Genomic DNA, 14,488 nt, shown 5'->3' with positions numbered 1-14,488 from the left:
CTTTGACTTTCCTTGAATTTATTTAAAATCATTGATGCATTTTTGGGGCATTTTTTTCCCTTCTTTAGAGAAGTTCTTATTGTCAAGTAAGCATAATCATGTGAACTTTCCAAAAAGTCCTTCTTCCTGGGACTCATTCTTTCAGTCTCTTCTTAGGCCTGGAAAACTGAAAATCTCTTCCTGCATTTACCTTGCTTTAAGACTAAGTACTCTCTGGGGAACTGTGTTGGATTTTTTTACTTTTTCTACCTTAAAAATATCAAGGTTTTGGGATTAGTCTTCAGATTACACTTTTCCCAAGGTTAAGGAAACTTAATCCAAGGACTTTCCCTGAAGTTCGCTGTCCCATTTTTTTTTCCATAATGATGTTCCTCTCTCCTTCAGAGAATTGAAATAAAACATATGAGGTTTGAATTTGGTAATGGCCTGAGGTGGCTAAAATCATTAATAATCCATTTGTAAATTACAAGAAGCTATTTGTTTAGTTCATAGGATTAAGTAGAAAGTAAGAAAAATATATTCTGAATTGGAGGGAGAGGGTACTTCTCTCCTAATAAACTGGTCTTGATCTTAACCCTCCTTGTGACAAAAAAGGACTTCTTCCACCAAGCGTACATCTTCCTTTCTCTGCATTTTCCCCCTGGTCTCTGGGATTCCTGAAGATTGGTCTTGCTAATAAAGCATAAGGCAAAGAAGGCATTCAGTACCTCAGCTTTTTCCATGTCCTGCATCACCAGGTCCCCTGTCTCATTCAGTAAGGGGCCCACATTTTCCCTAGCCTTCCTTTTGTCACCTGTGTTCTTAGAAAAGCCCTTCTTGTTGTCTTTGACATCCCTGCCCAGATTCAATTAGATTTGACTTTTATCTTTCCTAACTTCATCCCTGTATGCTTGGATAGTATTTCTGTATTCCTCCCCAGTTGCCCATTCTTGATTTTACCCTCTGTAGACTTCCTTATTGTGTTTCGAGTTTGGCCAGTTTGTTCATCCACTCAGGCCTCCTGACATTTTTGCCTGACTTCCTGCTCCTTGGGATGGAGCTCTCTTGAGCTTGGAGAAGGTGATCCTTGAATATTAACCAGCTTTCCCGGACCCCTCTTTTCTCCAGGGCCTTATCCTATGAGACCATTTCAAGCAGAACCTTGAAGAGACCTAAGTCTGCTCTCCTCAAGTTCAGGTCTGTGAGCTTGCTTTTCATCCTCCCTCCTTCCCCTCAGGATCCTGAACTACACCATCTCATGGTCACTGAGGCCAAGACTGCCTTTGACTTTCACTACCCCATCAAGCCCCTCCTTGTTGGTGAGTATGAGGTTCATCAGAGAACCTCTTCTTGTTGGCTTCTCTGTCATTTGGAGGAGGCAGTTATCATAAATGCATTCCAGGAACCTCCTGGATTGCTTATGCCCTGCTGTGTTATCCCTCTAACAGATACTGGAGTGGTTGAAGTCCCCCATGAGGACTGGGGCCTGTGAATCAGGCTGCTCCTAGCTGTCTGTAGAAGGCCTCATCTACTTGTTCTTCCTGGTCAGGCAACCTGTAGCAGACCCCCACTATGTGCTAGTGAGGTCCTTAGGTCTGTCATCTCAGTGGAGGTAGGGGATAGAGATCCACACAACAGCAAAGATACAAGGGTTATTGATATAAAAGCATCAAAAGTCTTACTAAATTCCAGAAAAACGACATCCACTGCTTTCCCTTCATCCTCTAGGATGGTGACCTTATCATAGAAGAATATCAAATTAGTTAGACAGGAACCCATGTTGACTGTGCCTGATGATTGCATTGTTCTTTAAATGCCTTTCAATAGTACCCAGTATGATCTTCTCCATAATTTTTCCAGGAACTGGTGTTAAACTAACAGGTCTGTAGTTTCATGGGTCTTCCTGCACGCCTTTCTTGTAAAGTGGAATAATCCTGGCTAGCTTCTGGTCAGTGGAGACCTCCCCAAACTCTCCAGACCTTCGGTAGATGATTGAGGTGGATCCTGCTATAACATCCACTGCCTCCTTCAGTACTCTGGGATGAATCTCATCAGGCCCCACAGACTTAGGAATATTCGACTGATACAGCTGGTTCCTCACAATTTAAGTGTCCACAAATAGAAAGTCACTTGTGATTCTCCAATTCAGGGGACTGGGCAGCCCAAGGTCTACAAGTATTATTAAAGACTGAGGCAAAACCTGTACTGAATGCCTTCACTTTTTCTTCATCCCTGTTAGGTGACCATCTTCAAAAAGTATTGGTCCAACTCTTCAGAAGGGACAGGCAAGGCTGGACATTCTTTAAGAAGGAATTTTTAAGGTGCAGGAGAAGGCTGTCCCAGTGTGCTGAGAGATGAGCCAGCGGTGAAGACCAGCCTGGCTGAACAGAGAGCTTTGGCTGGAACTCAGGGAGAAAAAATAGTTTATGACCTTAGGAAGAAGGGGCAGGCAATGCAGGACTGCAAGGATGTTGTGATATTATGCAGGGAGAACATTAGAAGGGCCAGAGCCCAACTAAAACTTTATCCGGCTACTGTTGTAAAAGACAATAAAAATTTTACTATAAATTTATGAGCAAGAAAAGGAGGGCCAAGGAGAATCTCCATCCTTGTTAGGATCTGATTATTAAAAGATGCTTCTGCTCAAACTAAGGTGCAAATGAGACCATATGCCAAAGTCAGATTTTATTTAACAGTAAATATGAGGTAGAGAGAGAGAGAGAAATTGGAAGAGAGAGAGAGAATGAGAGATTAAGTAAAAAGATAAAAATACCACCACCACGTGAATTCTGACAGCATCCCACTGGTCCTTCTTCTGGTCTTCTCAGTGGTGAGGATTCCAAAGTCATGCTTCTGGGGTACTACTTTTATACAGTACAAGTCTTGAATATTCACAGGGCGTCTCAGATGTTCTCACAACTTGGGATGGCATAGGTGGAAGCAGTTGTTTTCTTTCCCACAGCTTGCACAGTGGACTTTTGTCCAGTGTGCTAATTTCAAACCTTTACCTTTGTTTTGGTCTGGAATTAATGCTTTCCTTTCTCACAGAATCTTTCTTCCAGTAGGTTACCCAGATCTGCCTTACCAGGCCTGGTTCCTGTTGTTGCCATCTGCTCTTATCACAAGTTCCTGTCGTGGTGGCTTATCTTATGGGAATTTCCTTCTTTGACAGTGTTTTGAGACAATTAACTGCATTCTTTAAGTCCTGACAATCCTTTACTGGATGCAGGGGGAAATATAGAGACCCATTTGCAGGTGATTTAAAGAATTTCTAGGGAGTGCAGGGAACCAGAGCAGGCAAACAGGGGCGTGGCACATCAGTGAGGGCATGGTACAGCAGTTTGCATGGCAGTGCGAGCAGGAAGGGCACAGCCACTCTCCTGGCTCTTGCTGGTGGGTTGTGTGGTAGATGTGCATGGTTTTGTTTGGTGGTTGGTGCTTTTTTTCTCTCCAACTCAACTAGATCCAGCAATGGTTTACAAATGATCTAAAGCCATTGCCACTGCTGCCAGCAGGAGCATTCTAACCCAGACAGAACCCCCCAAGAAGGATGCAGCTGCCCAGGTCACTGGCTGCACAGAGTGTCTGAGCCTGGCGTTATTACCAGAGGACAGTGCGAAAGACACTTGCATACGGTTCGAACAGGTGAATGATCTGCTCTGTTTAGTGGCAGAACTTAAGGAAGAGGCTAAGAAGTATTAGGGAAAGTGAAAGGGAAATTGACTGGTGGGGTCGCACCCTTTCGACCCCAAAAGAACTCCAGCAGGAGACGGTGAAACCCTGTCCCTCCTGCCATCAGGCAGATGGAACAAACCAAGTAGATGGGGGGGAATGGAAACAGGTCTCTGGTCAGAGAGGTAAAAGAATCCCCTCTCAACCCCCATCACCTCCCCAGGTGCCCTTAAAGAACAGGTATGAGGCCCTGGACCTAGAGGGTCAGGCAGATGACACTCAAGAAAAAGATCTGTCTAGAGGGTCTCCCAGTTGCACCCCATCTATTAGACGGATCACAACTGCAGCTATTAAGAAAAAAAGAAGGGTAGTTGTAGTTGGTGATTCCCTTCTGAGGGGAACTGAGGGCCCTGTATGCCAACCAGATCCATCCCACAGGGAGGTCTGTTGCCTTCCTGGGGCTGGGGTGAGGAATGTTAGCAGGAGACTTCCCAAGCTAATTCAGCCCTCTGATTATTACCCACTGTTGGTAGTACAAGTTGGCAGTGATGAGATCAATAAAAGAGGTACCAGGGCAATTAAAAAGGATTTCAAGGCGCTGAGTCGAATAGTTAATGGGACAGGAGCACAGGTGGTGTTCGCCTCAGTTCCTGCAGTAGCAGGGATGAATGAGGAGAGGAGTAGGAAAACCCATCTTATCAATAGGTGGCTAAAGGATTGGTGCCACTGGTGGAATTTTGGTTTTTTTGATCATGGGGCAAAATTTATGATACCAAGCCTGCTAGAGTTGGATGGGCTTCATATTTCTAGCAAGGACAAAAGAATCCTAGCATGTAAGTTGGCAGGACTGATCAGGAGGGCTGTAAACTAGGTTTGAAGAGGGAAGGAGTTGAAACCAGGCTCTCCAGAGAGGAGCCTAAGGGTGGAAAACCAGGGTTAGGAGTGAAATCAGCAGCCCAGTTGAAGTGCATGTACACCAATGCACGCAGCATGGGTAACAAACAAGAGGAACTGGAAGCCATCGTGCAGCAGAAAAGCTATGATGTAGTCGGAAACATGATGGGATGACTCGCATGACTGGAGTGCTACCATGGGTGGCTACAGGCTCTTCAGAAGGGACAGGCAGGGTAGGAGAGGTGAAGGGGTAGCTCTATATGTTAGAGAGTCTCTTGACTCTGTAGAAGTCAGTAACAATAAGGTTGAGTGCCTGTGGATCAGAATCAGGGGGAAGACCAGCAAGGCTGACATCCTGGTGGGAGTCTGTTACAGACCACCCAATCAGGATGATGAGGGTGATGAATTATTCTACAAGCAGCTGGCAGATGTCTCAAAATTGCCAGCCCTTGTTCTCGTGGGTGACTTTAACCTGCCAGATGTCTGCTGGGAACTCCACACAGCAGAGAAGAGGCAGTCTAGGAGATTCCTAGAGTGTATAGAGGATAATTTCCTGCTCCAGCTGGATGCTACTTGGATTCCTGCTCCAGGGATGGAGCCTCGCTAGACCTCCTGTTGACAAACAGAGAGGGGCTGGTGGGAGATGTGGTGGTCGATGGACGTCTGGGACACAGTGACCATGAAATAAGAGAGTTTTCAATACTCAGGGATGCAAGGAGGGCCGTCAATAAAACCTCTACGTTGGACTTCCAGAGGGCAGATTTCAGCCTATTCAGAAGACTGGTTCAGAGTGTACCCTGGGAAACAACCCTTGAAAACAAAGGGGTCCAGGAGGGATGGACGTACTTCAAGAAGCAAGTCATGAAAGCTCGAGTAGGCTGTCCCAGTGTGCCGAAAGGTGAGCCGGTGGGGAAGACGACCGGTCTGTCTGAACAGGGAGATTTTGAAGGAAATTAGGGTAAAGAAGAGAGCCTACCGATTATGGAAAAAAGGGCTGACTACTCAGGAAGAATATGCCATCATTCTCAGTTCTATATGCAACATGAACAAAAAGGAGGGGAGAAAAAAAAGAGAAAGGAACATGTGTTTCAGTTTCTAGCTCGAACTACCATTTTTTGTGTTTGTCTGTCCTTTGAACAATATCTAAATGTTACAGAAAAATGTGCCCATATTAGAATTCCTTACAAAATGCTTCATCCTGACTTCAACATGGTGCTTGGTAAAAACATGAAATTGAAAGCTACTCAGCTGTACCTAATATTTGTTGCTCTTATCTGCTCTAAGATTAACCTCTTCTATGATTCTTGGCTGCTTTTGTGGGAGAGACTGTTGTGACATTAAAGCTAGAACTCATTTGAAAGGTTCTCTTTCATAATCAGTAACTATTACTGATCTCTCAGACCTTTATTTTACTTTGTAGCAGAAGGGTTAGAGTTTTTTCTGAAGCCATCCTCAGGTTTGCTTGCTGTTTTCTTGACAGTGTCAGAATATTAAAGAATTTTAACTGTATACACTAGTAATGACTTGTTTATTAACTCTTATTATGCCAGGCTGAAAAGGTTATGTTTATCCTGTTAAAAGTACAAATTTCTTTTTTTTCCTCCCTCCTTCTGGTTCTTATTTTGTAAACCAAATTAAAGTTTCCCTGAAGACACACAGAAAGGTTTTTGTTTTGTTTCTAAAGAGGCCAAAGTTTAAAGATGAGGGATCCCTCCCCCCCTTCTACATGATGGAGCTTTCACAGAACCCCTTTTAAAAGGCATGGTTACAGCCTTTGTGTTGAAAGGTGTATCTGCTGCCAGGGTTTGCTGATATGGACAGGCTGGCTAGTGATTAACAAAGGACTTTGGAAACTGTCAGGGGAGTGGAGTGTCTTCTGTGGGAAGAAAGATGACTCCCAATGGATGAAGACAGGGCAGATTTGAGGGGGACCTCCTTTCTGCTTCTCCATCCTCCTGCTGGGAAGTTACTGTGTTTTGATTGAGTCCGTAGAACTGTGTAAGACTGTGTTGCTGGAATTAATAAACACATTTATCATACTAGAGTTAAAATAACTTTTGGAGATCTTTGCAAATAATTGTTCAGGAAAAAAAGGTGCTGTTTTGACAGCAAATGGGAACAGATACTATTGGGGAGTGTCCTGATTCTGGCCAGAACAGGGTTAATTTTTGCAGTAGCTGGGAGGGGGCATGGCCAGGACCCAGAGGTTATTCTATTCCACCTCACAACATTGCCTCCTGACATTGCTGGGAGGGGGGGGAGGGACTCTCTTCTGAGGAGAAGAGGTTCCTTCCCGTTGAGTATATTGTCTATTGTCAGGGGATGTTTTCCATGTGAATTGTTTTTTTTCTTGATAATCATACCCAGTCTGTGGGGGGAACAGGGGAGGATGATTTTCCCCAGCCTTTCACCCCCTTTTCCTCCTTCAGGCCTGTTACAACAGCTTTTGAAAATTTTGAATTCCCTTTGGATGTTAAGGAAAGCATATTCTTGTTGCTAAGTCTGCCAGGTCTCCTCAGTGCAGTCCACACCATGTTTAGAGTTACAAAAGAGATTTTTAGGAAGCCCTTTCAGAGATCTGCCCTGAGGGTGGATAGTCATGAGTGGCATGGAAGGTGGGAGGACATGGGCCAGTATTTGGAGGACTTCTTCAGTGGTTTGGAAGTTCACCTCTGAACAACTACAGGACCTTGTTAAAGTGATAAAATATGTGAGTCTCTGCTACTGGGAGCAACCACTCCCTGCTCAAGAGAGAGAACACACACCACGAGGTAACCTGTGGTTTTACCTGCACAGACATGGAAAAGACATGAGGAACTGGGATGAAAAACCCCCCCTCTGCCCTGGAAGCACAGGTACGTGAGTTGAGAGGAAGAACAACCACTGCAGGAAATCCTTCAAATGCTGCTACAGTGGGCAAGTCCTCAGATAGGCTGATGTTACTTCTGATCCTCTTGAAGGGCCTCCAGTTCATATTTACAAGAAGTGAGCAATGAGTACCATGACCAGGACTAGAGGGGCCCTGCCTCCAGCCAGGTGGAGGAAAGGGACAATCAGATTTATTGGACTATATGTGTATCCTTGTATTGTATGGCCAGTCTTCGCGAACGAAGATTTGGGAAAGGTCATTACCTTTCGAGCCTGCGCAGTGGATTTTTTAGGTGAGACACAGCGTGCGCTGAACTGAGCCCACCCTTTAATCCTAAGGTTCAACTGCCAGGGCCAAGCGAAGCTTGGACGGTGGCAGCGAGCTCCTCAGGACGTAGGTTTGTTTAGAGTGACCTTCTCTTAGATGGATGGCCTTACAGGGCTGACGAGCTCCATCTGCCCGGGGTCCCGGACCGGGAATCGAACCCGGGCCGCGGCGGTGAAAGTGCGGCATCCTAACCGCTAGACCACCAGGGGACCCATGTGGATCCAATGGCACATCAGACCCACAAAGATATGTCTTTAGTTGACACCGATGCACAATGTACCTTGATGCCATTGAGATATGTAGGGGCAGAATCCATCTCTATTTCTGGGGTGATGGGGGGATCCCCACAGCTGACTGTACTGGAAGCTGAAGTGAGTCTGACTGGGAACAAATGGCAAAAACATCCCTTTGTGACTGACCCAGAGGCCCCATGAATCCTTGGCATAGATTACCTCAGGAGAGGGTATTTCAAGGACCCAAAAGGGCATCATTGGGATTTTGGGGATAGCTACTGTGGAGACAGAGGAAATGAGACAGTTGAACACCTTGCCTGGTATCTCAGAGGACCCTTCAGGTACTGATTGCTACCACAACAGTGCAATGTCGGCAATACCGCACCAACCAGGACTCCATGACCCCCATCCCTAAGATGATTCATGAACTGGAGAACCAAGGGGTGGTCAGTAAGACCCATTCACTCTTTCATAGCCCTACACAGCCAGTGCATAAGTCCAATGGAGAGTGGAGACTGACAGTAGACTATCGTGGCCTGAATGAAGTCACACCACCACCGAGTGCTGCTGTGCCGGACATGCTGGAACTTCAGTATGAACTGGAGTCCAAGGCAGCAAAGTGGTACCACCATTGACATTGCTAATGTGTTTTTCTCCATTCCTTTGGCAGCGGAGTGCAGGCCACAGTTTGCTTTCACTTGGAGGGGTGTCCAGTAGACCTGGAACTGACTTGTCCCAGGAGTGGAAACACAGCCCCACTATTTACCATGGACTGATCCAGACTGCACTGGAAAAGGGTGAGGTTCCAAAACACTTGCAATACACTGATGACATCATCATGTGGGGCAACACAGCAGAGGAAGTTTTTGAGAAAGGGGAGAAGATAATACAGATCCTCCTGAAGTCTGATTTTGCCATAAACTAAAGTAAGGTCAAGGAACCTGCCCAGGAAATTCAGTTTTTAGGAGTAAAATGGCAAAATGGACATCGTCAGATTACAATGCACATGGTCAACAAAATAGCAGCTCTGTCCTCACCAACCAGCAAGAAGGAAACACAGGCTTTCCTAGGCACTGTGGGTTTTTGGAGGATGCATACTCCAGATTACAGTCAGATTGTAAGCCCTCTCTATCATGTGACCCAGAACAAGAATGATTTCAAGTGAGGTCCTGAACAACAACAAGCTTTTCAACAGATTAAACAGGAGACTGTTCCTGCAGTAGCCCTTTGACCAGTCAGGACAGGACAAGATGTGAAAAATGTGCTCTACACTGCAGCCGCGGAGAATGATCCTTCCTGGAGTCTCTAGCAAAAAGTACCCTGGACACTCAAGGACGACCCCTGGGGTTCTGGAGTTGGGGATACAAAGGATCTGAGACCTGTTACACCCCAACTGAAAGAGATACTGGTAGCTTATGAAGGGGTTCAAGCTGCTTCAGAAGTGATTGGCACTGAAGCACAGCTCCTCCTGGCACTACCAGTGCTGGGGTGGATGTTCAAAGGGAAAGTCCCTTCCACACATCATGCCACTCATGCTATGTGGAGTAAGTGTGTCACACAGATCACACAGCGAGCTCTAATAGGAAACCCCAATTGCCCAGGAATCTTGGAAGTCATCACAAACTGTCCCAAAGGTGAAAATTTTGGACTATCATCATCAGAGGAGGAGAAGGTGACGTGCTGAGGAGGCGGGTATTAGTCTGTTCAAGGTATTCTTGCCAGGATTTTGCCAGCAATGGAGAGCAGAGTAATACCACAGTAATTTGAACAGTCTGATCTAATTCCTTCCTTCTTATACAAAGTGATGATGACTGCATCACGAAGGTCTGATGGTAACTCGCCTAGTTCCCAACAGCGCACCACAAACTCGTGAAATTTAGCATGGAGTGCAAGGCCCCCTTGCTTCCAGACTTCGGGTGGAATTCCATCAACCCCAGCTGCCTTGCCGATTTTCACCTGCTGTATGGCCTTGAGGGTTTCTCCTAAAGTTGGGGCAGTATCCAATTCATTCTTCACCGGTTGTTGTGTGATGGACTGAATTGCTGAGTCTTGGACTACGCGGTTGGTACTGAAGAGAGTCTGAAAGTGTTCAGACCATCCATTCAGAATGGAGGTTTTATCTGTCAGAAGCGTTTGCCCATCAGCGCTGAGTAGAGGGCTTTGGACTTGGTATGTAGGCCCGTATGCTGTTTTCAGGGCCTCATAGAGTCCTCTGTGATCATCCCTATCTGTGCATAATTGAGTTTTTTCAGCTAGATCAATCCACCACTTGTTCTGGATGTCACGGAGTTTCTGCTGGAGCTTGCTGCATGCGAGACAAAAGGCCGTTTTTCTTGCGTGACAGGATGGCAGTGCAAGGTGTGCTTGGTGGGCGGTTCTCTTCTTCCTCAACAATTCCTGGATCTCTTGATTGTTTTCATCAAACCAGTCCTCGTTCTTCTTGAAGGAGAACCCTAAGGATTCTTCAGAGGATTGCAGGATGCTGTTTTTAATATGGTGCCAAAGTGTTTCAGGAGAGGAATCTGCAGAATCTATGGAATGGTTTTAGAGCCTAGTTTGAAGGTTTGCCTGGAATCTGTCTCTTACTGTGGCTGATTGGAGATTGTTAACTTGGAGTCTTCTTGGGATGCTGCCCCTTTTAGGTTTGAATTTAAGATTGAAGTTGAGTTTACAGTGCACAAGCCGATGGTCTGTTTGGCATTCTGCACTAGGCATCACGCAGGTATGATGGACATCGCGGACATCTCTCCGTCGCACCAGGACATAATCAATGAGGTGCCAATGCTTAGAACGGGGATGCATCCAGGTTGTCTTCAGACTATCTTTCTACTGAAAGATAGTATTAGTGATGGTGAGCTGTTGCTCCGCACAGAATTCTAGCAGAAGTCGACCATTATCCTTGCAGCAGAAGTCGACCATTATCATTGCATATATGAATATAGTTAGGAGGTGTAGGATCTGGGCATGAAGTAGATGGTATAGAATAAGGGGTGGATAGGGTCCTGGTTCTGGCCAGAACAGGATTAATTTTTTGCAGTAGCCAGAAGAGGGCATGACCAGGACCCGGAGGTTTTTCAATACCACCTCATGTTGTTGCTGGGAGTAGGGGAAAAGGGACTCTCTTCTGGGGAGAATGAGTTCATTCCGGTTGAGTAAATGTGGTGGAGGGAGACGTCCTGTATTGTCTATTGTCGGGGGGGGGTTCAGTGTGAATCATTTCTTTTCTTGTACCTTTTTGTTAGTATTGTTGCTTTTACTGTTTGTTTTCTTGTCTCATTGCTGTTTCCAGTAAACTGTTCTCATCTCAGCCCTTGATCTTTGCCTTTTGTGCCTCCAGTTCTCCTCTCCAACCTTCTGCAGGGGAAGGGGAAGTGAAAAGTGGGGGAGTGAGAGAAAGCGGCATGTGGTTTTGAGAGTCTCTGTGGGGACATTGAATTGGGGAGTACCATTCCTAAACCACGACAGGGAGGGGAGGTAAATCATATAAAAGAGGGAGAGTCCTGTTTTTAGATAATGATGGGCTTTTTTTGTTTTGGGGTTTTGTATCATGGAAGGGAAAAAATAATCTTGTATACCAGAGGCGAATCTGATACAAAGTGAGGCCATATTGGTCACAGGCAAGAAGCTATGAGCAACTGAGTGCAGTTTTCTGAGCTAAAATGGCTGCTCCCAAAGTTCAGAGGAGTAGGGCAGCTTAGTGAGTCTTAAAGCTTCAGTGGAGCGGGAACTCATATGTCTTGAAAGTGCGATAAACACATTCAGTAGACAGGCTTGTATTGTTGAGATGAGAAAACTAAGCTTGGGGAACAGATAGTGAAAAATGGATGATCTGCTTGTTTGTGGAGTGCTCTAAATGCAGGAGTCATTTGCTCCATGGGAAAAAGAAATGTTTTCAGGTCAAATGGACTGTGCTAAAGAAGACATTGTGTGGCACTTCACTCACCACTGTAATTTGGTCTCAGAACAGATAGTAACCTCTTCCACAGTGTTTAATCTGGTGCTTGCAAATAAAAGCTGGAGTATCTTAATCATTGCAGTTTTGCTAGTTGAAAAAAACCTGGTGCACCATTTTTTCCTTTTTTGGTTTTATGGGGTTTTTTGTTGTTGTTGAAGGTGGTGGGGAACAGATACTGCAGTGAGCATAGTAATGTAGATTAAACATAAGGAATGTCTGTGTGCTCACTGTCCAGAAATAGACTTGCCTGAAGTTTATTTTAGCAGGCTATAAGACAAAGCATTATTTTATTCAGTGTCCTTTCTTTGTGCCCTAGGGTTTTATATTGAACATAAATGGCTGGGTTTTGGTAGCAAGGGGCTGCAGTGTGGGAGGAGGCCATGAACAGCCAGTTCCAGCCAGTTCTGATAAAAATTGAAAGAACCCATTGAGAGCCAAACTTTCAAAGAATCAGAGGAGCATATGGTGCCCCTGCTCAAACATATTTAAGGGCAGTTGCCAATAGGGGTAGGAGGCACACTCTTGAAAGGAGATGCTCCACACAGGAGCATTGACAACCTCAAAAAGGACTGAGGCCCATGGTAGAACCCACACTGGAGCAGAGCAGTAAGAAGCAAAAAGCAGTGGAAGAAGATGAGTAAGAAATAAGGAAGGGCAGAAAGACGTTGACAGTAAACTAAATGAAGTAAAATTGCTTGAGTTGAGACTCTTTTGCCTGCAGTAATTTTTCATCTTAACTATAGAAATAGTTTTACTTTTTATAGTAAATAAATGGAATTTTCACAATAAAATGGTTTTGTCGGCTATTGCGTCTTGGACCTCTCGGAACTCCTAGGTTATCTTGGCCCAGCACAATGTGTGGGAAACTTAATAAATGAGTTATTACTTTAAAATAATAGGTTGCTTTTGTACCCAATTGATGTACAGGGCAGGAGGGTTTCAATCTTTTGTATTTCTTGAATTTTGTGTGTCCTTTTGTTTATGGCAGTACATAAGCTAAGAGTCTAGTGATAAATTCCTCCCAAGTATTTTGTGAAATGGGATTAATTGGTCACATACTGAACTCGATCTTGTTAAATTTTATTACTTTGTACATTACAGTATACAGAGGTTTGGAATTAATAAGTGCAGTCATGAAGTGTTTAGGGAAGATCACTGTTATTTATGTTTCCATTGTACTTTTGTAGTATTCCTATTCTTTTTACTGTCCATCCCTTTCTCAAACTCCTATCCCACCAAAGATATGTCCCCAATAAGAGATCATAATGGAACTCTGTAAGAGTTATAACTGAGTGGAGATGTTCTTGGTGTTTGGTGGAATTAATTCCAATGCACAGCATTCTATTCTTGATACACATATTTAGATCTCACTTTGAAATTATGCTTATGTTTTCCACTGAAGTCAGGAATTACAAGATTTTGAAAAGAAAGACAAGTGTTTCCACTTTAAGGGATGTTTTTAATAGCTGGCAATTAAACTGACAGGACTTTCTCAGCTTCCAAGAAGGTTAGAGTGAGTCTTAAAGAAGCAGAAACCACTGTCATCTGTTTGTAAGTTTCGGTGAATCAATGTTTGGGAGTAATGTGGTTGTACTTCTAGCATATAGCTGCTAGAAAGACAGACTTCCTAACAACAACTGTCTCCTGAGTAATGGAAAAGCTTAGAGGACAAAGTCCATTGGAACAGTAGTCATTTGTCAGAAGGTTGACTGTAGCATTGATAATGGCAACCTGCAAGTTATCTAGATAGGTCTTTCTTTGACTCAAAATTGCTTTGATGCCTCTTAAATGTTGAGTTTTAGACTGCAGTAATTATGGAATTTCTGGAAATCATGAAGTCATTGAGACTTTGAGTCATTGAGACTTGAGACGTTGAGTCAGCTACTGAGAAGAAATTAACTCTATCCTAGCTGAAACCAGGACAATAGTGATAGGAAGCTTGGTGTTAATAATGACATTTCTGTAAAAACAAACAAAAAAACCCCCAGAAACCCAACCAAACAGGGAAAAACAAACCAAAACAAACCCCTGCCTTTTTTCTTCTCCTTTCCTTGTTTTTTTTTGCAGAATTTTCTAATGCAAAAGATAGTTCCTGAACTATGGAGGTTCTGCAATGTGATGGCTGTGATTTCCAAACTCCATCCTATGAAGACCTAAAAGCTCACATTCAGGATGTTCATACTGCTTTTCTGCAGCCAACAGATGTCTCTGAGGAAAACCCTAGCGAGCTGAGGTCTGGCTCCATGAATGCTAACAACCAGACTGAGACAGAATTTTCTTTTGTAAAGGATGAATTTATAACTGCAAATGAAATAGCAGGTAAACCTCAACCCTAAGCCCCTATCTCACATGTGACTTATTTTAGTGCATTTTAATTGGTATGTCTTGGGGTGTTTTTTAAAAAATGTTACTTTTATCACTATAGTAGTGAAGTGGATGATGTTTAGCCGCAGACATATTTTTTCTGTAAATGCAAACGTGTGGATTTGTCGTCTTGCTATTTTCCACATGCTTTATCATATTGCTTCCTTTCATTTCTTTACACCACCATGAGCTCTA

General features: G+C 44.2%; 1 protein-coding gene across 3 annotated transcripts in view; it reads left to right on the top strand.

Annotated features, from left to right (window-relative positions):
• LOC135404385 (zinc finger protein 462-like) overlaps positions 1-14,488 on the top strand; it is a 117,806-nt gene that overhangs the window by 3,047 nt on the left and 100,271 nt on the right. For all 3 annotated transcript variants that reach the window (XM_064639111.1, XM_064639110.1, XM_064639109.1), the window contains exon 2: positions 13,997-14,248. In XM_064639111.1, coding sequence (XP_064495181.1) covers positions 14,029-14,248 — 220 coding nt within the window. In that variant the 5' untranslated portion in view covers positions 13,997-14,028. The remainder of the gene's footprint in view (positions 1-13,996; positions 14,249-14,488) is intronic.

The sequence above is a fragment of the Pseudopipra pipra genome, chromosome W (genome assembly GCF_036250125.1).
Source record: "Pseudopipra pipra isolate bDixPip1 chromosome W, bDixPip1.hap1, whole genome shotgun sequence".
In the NCBI taxonomy this organism is placed as follows: domain Eukaryota; kingdom Metazoa; phylum Chordata; class Aves; order Passeriformes; family Pipridae; genus Pseudopipra; species Pseudopipra pipra.
Note: the sequence above shows the minus strand (reverse complement) of the source record. Positions and strands in the feature narration are given on the sequence as shown.